Here is a 10,000-nt window from a genome sequence, read left to right on the forward strand (position 1 = left end):
CTAAGGAAAATAAAACAGACATGGAACAGAAATAGAAAAAAAGAAACAAATCAATATACGGAAACGAACGCAGCCCACATAAAAAGCCAAGCGAAGAACGAGCTATACATCTAAAAATAAAATATATACATACTCACCCAGAAAAAAAAAAGAGAAGCAGCGATATAGAGACAAACAGGAACACCAGTCCACCGGAAAGCTCAACACACACTATTAAAAAAATGCTAACAAATAGCAAAAAAAAAGAGACCGACAGATAGCTTGTGATTCGCTCGGCGGTTATACAATCTCTGGCTCATGATTCGGACATGTTAGGGCTGAGGGTCTCCGGAGTGGTCGATATCGAACCCTGGGGGTCGATGGGACTATCCAAGGGGTCGATAAACGCCTGGGGGTCAAAAGGAGGTCGATACATACTGGGGCCGCTTGTAGTTTGGGGGTCGAATAATGACATTCGTATAAGAAATGAAAATACATAAGGTATAACTTGCTGATGTGCGTCTAATTCATATATAATTATTTTTTTTATTCTATTCGTCATATATTATATTTAACGAAACATAACGATGATTTAGTCACAATAACTTATTATTTGGAATCAAAAGACAATGGACTGTTATAATAATACCTCCTTCCACATGGATAAACTACTTGATAAAGGTTATGATTAGCATTGTAGTCTTGTAACAATTTAAAAAAACCTTTGCTTAGCCTTAGCTCGACTTATTATGCAGTTCCCCTCACTACCGTATACCGTCTAAATAGTTTGAGGACCTCTATATTAAAAGCAGCGAGAGAGTGAGGAGAATAGAAACAGTGATATGCAGAAGGCAGAAATATTACCTTTTATTTGGATGTTAGAAGCGTTCTTAATATTTTTTTTATTTTTTCTTTTTAAGTGTAGACTTTCATTTAATACCAAAATTTGCATTTAATTAGTACCTGGTAAAAAAATCGAAGCGGATCTCCAAAAATAAGAATAGTATTTGTCTTGGTATTACTATTTATCATTATTGATAATGATAGTAATAATAATGATTATCATTATTATTATCCTTTTCATCACCACCACCATCATCATTATTACTTTATCATTAATTTTATTGTTATATTATTATTATTATATTTATTATTATTATAATAAGTATTATTATCATTATTATTACTATTATCATTATTATCATTATCCTTACTCTTTTATTATTATTATTATTATTATTATCATTGTCATTATTATCATTGTTATCATGATTATTGTTGTTGTTCTTGCTAATTTATTATTATTTTTTAGTGTCATTATTATCATTTTCATCAATCATCATTCTTGCTGTTATCATTATTGTTACCATTATCATTATTGTTGGTGGTGTTCTTGTAGTTGTTATTATTGTTATGAATGACATTATTGTTATGATCACCATATATCAATTTTATTATTATTATTATTATTATCATTATCATTATCATTATTATCATTATCATCATTATTACCATAATTATTACTGTTATTATTATCATCATTATTGTTATTATTACCATTACTATTTATATTATTATTATTATTATTGTCATTATTACTTTCATCATTACCATTATCATTATTGTTGTTGTCATTATCATAATTATTATTACTGTTATCCTCCTCCTCATCCTCATCATCATCATCCTCATCCTCATCATCATCCTCATCCTCATCATCATCATCCTCATCCTCATCCTCATCAGCATCAGCATCAGCATCAGCATCATCATCATCATCATCATCATCATCATCATCATTACTTTTATTTTAATTATTATTATTAGTAGTAGTAGTAACAGCAGCAATAGTAGTAGTAGTAGTAGTATTTATTCCCATTATCACTTTTGAAAGAGGAACGTGTATGTGTAACTGTGGGAGTGTGTGTGTGTGTGTGTGTGTGTGTGTGTAAGTGTGGGAGTGTGTGTGTGTGTGTGTGTGTGTGTGTGTGTGTGTGTGTGTATGTGTGGGAGTGTGTGTGTGTGTGTGTGTGTGTGTGTGTAAGTGTGGGAGTGTGTGTGTGTGTGTGTGTAAGTGTGGGAGTGTGTGTGTGTGTGTGTGTGTGTGTGTGTGTAAGTGCGGGAGTGTGTGTGTGTGTGTGTGTGTGTGTGTGTGTGTGTGTGTGTGAGTGTGGGGGTGTGTGTGTGTGTGTGTGTGTGTGTGTGTGTGTGTGTCTGTGTGTGTGTGTGTAAGTGTAGGAGTGTGTGTGTGTGTGTGTGTGTGTGTAAGTGTGGGAGTGTGTGTGTGTGTGTGTGTGTGTGTGTGTGTGTGTGTGTGTATGTGTGGGAGTGTGTGTGTGTGTGTGTGTGTGTGTGTGTGTAAGTGTGGGAGTGTGTGTGTGTGTGTGTGTAAGTGTGGGAGTGTGTGTGTGTGTGTGTGTGTGTGTGTGTGTGTAAGTGTGGGAGTGTGTGTGTGTGTGTGTGTGTGTGTGTGTGTGTGTGTAAGTGTGGGAGTGTGTGTGTGTGTGTGTGTGTGTGTGTGTGTCTGTGTGTGTGTGTGTAAGTGTAGGAGTGTGTGTGTGTGTGTGTGTGTGTGTGTGTGTGTAAGTGTGGGAGTGTTCGTGTGTGTGTGTGTGTGTGTGTGTGTGTGTAAGTGTGGGAGTGTGTGTGTGTGTGTGTGTGTGTGTGTGTGTGTGTGTGTGTGTGTGTGTGTGACCAATTTGGCAAAAATCTCGGAACTCCGGAAGATGCCACTATTAGTTCTGCCCTGCCCCCCCCCCCCCCCCCCCCCGGCCATCTGCGTCTATAATAACATTTTAGAACTGTAAACAAAGCATATCGTCTTCCCAGTCTGTTTAAATCATGGTTTTGTGTTATAAATAAAGTTCACCATTCCCTGATGATATACTAAATAACTTGGTGTGTTTATAACTATAGTAATGATAACTTCGGTATACTTATGATGATAGTAATGATGACAACAACCATAATGATGATCCTACTGTCATAATTAACATCTCTACAGGCAGTCACAGAAGCCATATAGTGCAGTATAAGCACTATTTATCATTAGATTACCGTTATCATAGATATAACTAATATTCTTATCATTATTATCATCATTATTATGGGTGGGTGCTTCATGCTCAGGATGATGTGAAGCGATGGTGTGGTAGCCTAGTTAGCGTTAAGTGCCTGCTTGCATGCCTTCCCGCTTTCAGCTGCCACCGCTGGCTAGCCTGGTGCGAAAAAGGGAGCAGCTATGCATAAGACTCCCCTGCCAGCTCATAGCCTCTCCATCATCAAGACTTCTACAGTGCCTCCTCGTGGCCACCCATGGAAACTAGGTACCTTGCGGTCCTAGGCTGAACTGTGGAGGCTCTTGGAGCAGCAGGAGGCCCTAAAGGTACGGAGCTATGGCCCACCGGCGTGTGGATACGCCCTGGCTTCGTACTAACTCCTGTCCCCCGCGCCCCCTGGGGTTAATGGGCGGCTGTGGGGAGGCAGGCCTTGCCAGTCGGCCCCCCCGAGATAACCACTGGCAACGTCTAATATAGAAGTTGACGCTGGGGGGAGGGCTAAAGTCCCTCCTACCCAGCAAGTACGGCGGGCTGTGGGTCCCTCTGGGTTGGCGACCGCTGGGACTCGGGTGGGGAGGGGGGGTTACCCCCAGTCCCGGCTGGGTCCCAGCGGCCGCCAGCCTGGCGTGATGCTTGTGGGGGAAAGCCCTAGGGAGCCCTGCAGGTGGATTATGGGGCCTGCAGCCAGCCAACCTCCTCTATATGGGGCGGCGTCGGTAGGGGTGGCAGAGGTGGCGCCCACCCGGAGTGACTGCCCGAGCTTAGACCTCAGGCGGACTGTCAGGGTGGGGGCTTGGAACATCCGTTCCCTGCGACAGGACGATCGGTTACCACTACTATCGAGGGAATTGAAACAGCTGAGAGTTGAGGTGGCTGCTCTCTCGGAGGTGAGAAGACCTGGCAGTGGCACGATTAGTGAGGGTGGCTACACCTACTACTGGTCGGGCCGCAGCGATGGCCACCATCTCCAGGGAGTAGCCATAGCCATCTCCAGCAGACTTCAACCCTTGGTAGTTGAGGTCACTCCAGTCGATGAGCGTATCATGGTATTGAGACTGAAGCTTTCATTTGGCTTCATGTCTTTTGTTGCTGTATACGCTCCTACGGATGTATATAAACTTGAGGTGAAAGAGATGTTTTACGCCAAACTTGCATCTGTGGCAGACAGATGTCCTCGGCGAGATATTCGTATTGTGCTGGGCGACTTCAATGCGGTATCCGGCTGTGATCGAGCTGGCTACGAGATGTCTGTCGGTCCTCATGGCTCAGGAGCTGATGCTGGCAGTGAGAATAGCCTCCTTTTCCGTGACTTTGCTAGGTCCCAGAAATTGAGGATTTCTGGCTCCTGGTATCAGCGTTCTGTCCCGCATCGCTGGACTTGGTACAGCGATACAGGAAGAGTGGCCAAGGAGATCGACCACATCCTCGTTAGCACTCGATGGAGGATCCTCCAGAACTGCAGGGTATATCGAAGCGCTGAGTTCTGTGGAACTGACCATAGAATAGTGGTCGCTACTCTCCGGGTCCACTTTAGAACCCCCCGTCGCCCAAATGAACACCCTAGGGTGTTTAATTTGGACAGATTGAGGGAGGACGAGTGTACCCGGGGGTTTGCCGAGGCTATCTCTGGTCGTCTCACAGCACTCGAGGGCCAGACAGACCCTGTTCTTATGTGGGATACCTTCAAGCGTGAAACGCTTGATGCAGCTCAGGAATCCATTGGTGAACGCCCAAGAACAAGACAGAATTCCATCTCGCAGGAGACGCTGGAAGCCACAGATGCTTGTCGTGCGGCTCGACTGTCAGGGGATCGCACTTTGCACCGCTCGCTGGTGCGCAGGACTAGGTCACTGTTGAGAAGGGATAAGGAACAGTTTATCAGTAGTCTTGCAGAGGAGGTCGAAAGCCATTTCCTTGTAAATGACCTTCGTCCTGCCTACCAAGCTCTGAGAAAGCTGAACTCCAATCCCCCCTCACAGACGGCTGCAGTCCGCTCAGCAAGTGGCCAGATAATCTCAGATCCCGATGGGGTGCGTGTGCGTTGGGCTGAGTATTTTGAGCAGTTGTATAAGGTTGATCCACCAACAGTTAACATGGATGCAGGTAATGTTGAGACTCCTCTGCCAGATCCACCCATCAGCGAGGATCCACCCTCCCTGACCGAAATCAGGGGGGCGATCTCCAAGCTGAAGAGTGGTAAAGCAGCAGGTGTCTGTGGCATCCCAGCCGAATTGTTAAAGGCTGGTGGAGAACCTATGGCAAGGGGCTTGCATGCAGTCCTGTCTGCCATCTGGCAGACTGGTACCTTTCCCCCTGACCTGCTGAGGGGTGTGGTCATCCCTCTCTGGAAGGGGAAAGGGGATCGGTGGGACTGCAGCAATCACCGAGGCATTACACTACTCAGTGTACCAGGCAAGGTACTCGCACACATCTTACTGAGACGTATCAGGGACCAGCTGTTGAGGCACCAAAGACCGGAGCAATCTGGTTTCACTCCTGGTAAGTCCACAATAGACCGCATCCTGGCGCTTCGAATCATTATAGAGCGCCGTCGTAAGTTCGGACGTGGGCTGCTCGCAGCCTACATCGATCTCAAGAAGGCGTTTGACACGGTGCATCGCGAATCTCTATGGGAGATCCTGAGACTAAGAGGAATTCCAATAAGGATTATTGGACTAATAGCAAACCTGTATACAGGCACTGAAAGTGCTGTAAAGTGTGGTGGGGGCCTGTCGAGCTTCTTCCCTGTTAGTTCAGGGGTGAGGCAAGGCTGTGTTCTTGCACCAACACTTTTCAACACTTGCATGGATTGGATACTGGGTAGAGCTACTGTCCAAAGTCACTGTGGAGCAACTCTGGGCAATATCAAGGTTACAGACCTTGACTTTGCCGATGATGTTGCCGTACTCTCTGAATCTCTGGAAACCCTTGTAGCGGCTCTTGATGCATTTAGCAATGAAGCGAAGCCCCTGGGGCTAGAGGTCTCCTGGACCAAGACCAAGATCCAGGATTTTGGGGGCCTGCTAGGAGACCCTGTACAGTCGATACGTGCTTGCGGGGAAAACATCGAAGTCACAAAGAGCTTTATATACCTCGGTAGTGCATTTCACGACTCTGGGCTGTCAGACCAAGAAGTCAGTAGACGGATTGGCCTGGCAGCAGGGGTCATGAAATCTCTCGACAAGAGTATTTGGAGATGTCGGTACCTGTGCAGAAGGACCAAGTTACGTGTTTTCAAGGCCCTGATACTGCCAGTTTTACTCTATGGTAGTGAAACTTGGACACTATCTTGTGCTCTGGAATCTCGTCTTGATGCCTTTTGTAACAGATCCTTGCGCCGGATCATGGGGTACAGTTGGCGGGACCATGTGTCCAACCAACGGCTGCACCGTGAGACCGGTACAGGACCTGTTACTTGCACAATCCGTGATCGCCAACTCAGGCTATATGGCCACTTGGCTCGACTCCCACAGGATGATCCTGCCCATCAGGTTGTCTCTGTCCGAGACAACCCTGGGTGGAGGAGGCCTGTGGGACGACCGAGAAAGTCGTGGCTTGGGCAAATCGATCAAACCTGTCGTGAGGAACTAGAGATGGGCCGGGCCCCTGCCTGGCGGCTCGCCATGAGGGATCCTCGTAGGTGGAAGCGGAGGGTGGATGCGGCTATGCGCCCCTGCCGGCGTTAGCTCCATAATGATGATGATGATGATTATCATAGGTATTTCTGCAGAAACGAAGGTATTTATTATTATTACTAATATCATTATCATCATTATCATTATTGTTGTTGGTGTTAGTGTTGTTGTTATCATTATCATTTTCATAATTATCATCGTTGTTATTATTATTATTATTATTATTATTATTATTATTATCATTGTTGTTGTTGTTGTTGTTATTGTTGTTATTGCTATTGTTATTATTATTATTATCATTTCTGTTGTTATTAATAATAATTTCACTGTTGTTATCCTTATTTTTCTTGTTCTCTTTCTTCTTCTTATCATTATTACTATAGCTGATAGATAGAGAGACAGATAGATATAGATTGACAGACTGACGAACAGACAGATACGTAGATCGATCGACCGAATAGATACATATGAGATTTGTGTGCATTTATATATTCACTGAAATGATAGTCATGAAGTGACGTGCTTCCATATATTGAGAAACGCCCGAATGATTCCTTTTGTAGTAATCAATATCTTGAAGGGAAAATATGTCCTAGAGAGAAATACCTTTGCTTTAGGGGTAACTATTTCCTTTGAAACATTTGCATATGCAATGACATCTTATAAATCTTGGTTTTACATAGCTATTAGGAAAAGAACAAAATAAATAGATTCCTTCCGCCATGTGTGTCTCTGAATATAGAAAACCAATATGACCTGATTCAAGGATGTAAGAGAAAACCGAAACTGAGTTTTCTTATCTTTATATTTTCATTCCCTTCCTTCAGCAGAAGATAGCGCAGGGTCAAAAGAGTTCTGATAGCAAACACATTATGGAATCAAGTTCGATAGTAGTTATATCACAGCCAATAAAATAAATGTATCGAAAACAAACAAATAAGTGATAAAACAAACCAGAGAACAGAAGAAATATAAAAAACACATAAATAAAACTATAACCCCGCGGTCCATCTGAGGTGTTGTGATGAGGGTGAAGTGAAGGCAGGGATTGACTGGACTCTCTTTCGCCTTATTTTTATGCCCTTTAGCTTAACTCTCTCCATATTTGACGACCCTTGAAGACACCAGCGGTAAGTCTCTTCCATCTGCGTCAACGTGACTTCATTTCCGGTCGTAGTAAAAGCTTATCTTGAGCATAATTACAGCGAACTTTTTTTTTTCCATCTCCATGGAAGCGGGACTGACCCAAGCTTCACAATGGAGAGGCGGTTTTTATTAAGATAAACGAACCTTTCCTCTTTCCCGATTACTTTCTCGCCCTTGTAGAATAACAAAGTAACTTTATTTGAAGTCAAATACGTCGACGGCAATTACAGAAATACGTGTAAAGGCGAAATAACAAGTCGTAAAGTCGTGTTGGTGTCTTCCCCTTTGTGCTCCTGGACGGTAATGGATGAATGAACTGCGGTTATTTATGGCGATTTTTGGGTTGAATTTAGCGGACGTTTTAGGCTAGCGTGTGGTTGACGCGTGCTAGGTTGATGAAGGGATCTGTGTCGTTATTTTGACGGGTATGTAGCGACTCTTTGGGGGAAATTATCATAGGGTTTAAAGGAGTGTGTTATGGGTCCAATGAGGAATTTTTTGGCTTGGATTTTGGTGTTTTTCGGTCGTGTTTCTTGTATATTTGTAGGATGCATGAGGTGGATGTGTAGTCATTGGTGTGTTTACAAGGGTTAGTGATTATTATTCATTTTGATGGGTTCAGGGTGATGGTTTTTGTTATTGTGAGTACATGGTATAAATAAGATATGTGGAAAGTTTTGTTAAGGTTTACAGAAGTCGTAAGTTTAGGTCTGTGAGCTTGTGGTTGGTTTATGGGGATGTTAAATGTTTATAAGGTGCCTTTGCCGTTGGAAACGGGTGAAGACTGTGCCCCTTTTGGCACATTTGTCTAATGTTTTAATTTGGATATTGAATAATTTGGTTTACACATAATTTAGATATCAAATTGGACAGACAGTTCTGGCTAACTCTTCTCTTGATCACTTCATATCTGATGAGCAGCATTATAGCGATGGTATTTTTAATGGGCAAAATCATGTATGTGTAAATGTGGCAGTGCATTTGTATGTGTGTGTGTGTGTGTGTGTGTGTATGTGTGTGTGTGCGTGCGTGCGTGCGTTTGTGCGTGTGGGTGTGCGTGTGCGTGTGCGTGTGCGTGTGCGTGTGCGTGTGCGTGTGTCTGTGTATGTGTGTGCATGCATGCTTGTGTGTGCGTGTGCATATGTGTGTTTTTGTTGTATGAGGGACTATAATAAAAGAATGCAGTATAGAAATGATAATCTGCTTCGGTTTGTGTTATCAACCTACATTTTGTCTTTTCATTTTGATGTGAAAAATATTTATTCAAGAATTTCAGCTTGAATCATTTGGTATGGAGAGTGAAATTGTGTACCAATATATATATATAGTAATCACGTCCTTTAAACATGACTTTGCTCGTTATATTTTCCTAAATATCTGAAAAAAAAAAAATTCTAACATTTTTTTCTTCTTCAGGTTTACATGACCTTCACATTATAACATTAGTGAAAATGGAGGCTGAGGTGTTAGCACTAAAGTGGAACAACCATCAGAGTATTTTTTACCACATCATCAGTGGGTTGCGGACAAAGGTTTGTTTACCATCCGTCTCTTTCTGCTGTGCATTATTTGCTTATTTCTTTTATTTCAGGTGTATCATTTAATTGATAAATTATTTTTATTTATATCAGTTTCTCTTCTGCATTTTTATTTTTTTATTTTTTTTTCAAGTGTATCATTTAATTGATAAATTTTTCATTTTTATATCAGTTTCTTTCTCTTGTGCATTTTTTGTTGGTTTCTTTTATTATCAAGTGTTTCATATGATTATTTGCTTTTTCTTATTTGTATCATGAGATTGATGATTTAGCATAGTATTAATCAATACAATTTTCTCTTATTACCTTTCTTTTTTTATATATTTGCAGGGTAGCTACACTGATGTAACCCTGGCATGTGAGGGCAAGTTCTACCCCGTCCATAAACTGGTTCTATCAACTTGTAGTGAATACTTTAGTGACATTTTTGACCGCACGCCATGCAAAAACCCGGTTGTAGTTCTTAAGGACATACAGTGTCGTGATTTAGAGTTCTTGCTAGACTATATGTACATAGGCGAAGTGAACGTGAGACAGAATGAACTCTCATCCCTTATAAAGGCTGCTGAGTGTCTCAGAGTGAAAGGTTTAGCTGTGCCAGATGAAGAACCAAAGCAGGCAACAGTGGCCACTACCAATACCA

General features: G+C 42.6%; 1 protein-coding gene across 2 annotated transcripts in view; it reads left to right on the top strand.

The window, feature by feature from the left end:
* Positions 1-7,680: 7,680 nt before the first annotated feature.
* The window catches only part of LOC125034745 (protein tramtrack, beta isoform-like), a 26,972-nt gene continuing 24,652 nt past the window's right edge, over positions 7,681-10,000 (top strand). For both annotated transcript variants that reach the window (XM_047626687.1, XM_047626686.1), the window contains exons 1-3: positions 7,681-7,803; positions 9,236-9,351; positions 9,688-10,000. The exon at positions 9,688-10,000 is cut by the window's right edge and continues 290 nt beyond it. In XM_047626687.1, coding sequence (XP_047482643.1) covers positions 9,271-9,351; positions 9,688-10,000 — 394 coding nt within the window. In that variant the 5' untranslated portion in view covers positions 7,681-7,803; positions 9,236-9,270. The remainder of the gene's footprint in view (positions 7,804-9,235; positions 9,352-9,687) is intronic.

This window comes from Penaeus chinensis, chromosome 18 (assembly GCF_019202785.1).
Source record: "Penaeus chinensis breed Huanghai No. 1 chromosome 18, ASM1920278v2, whole genome shotgun sequence".
Classification (NCBI taxonomy): Eukaryota; Metazoa; Arthropoda; class Malacostraca; order Decapoda; family Penaeidae; genus Penaeus; species Penaeus chinensis.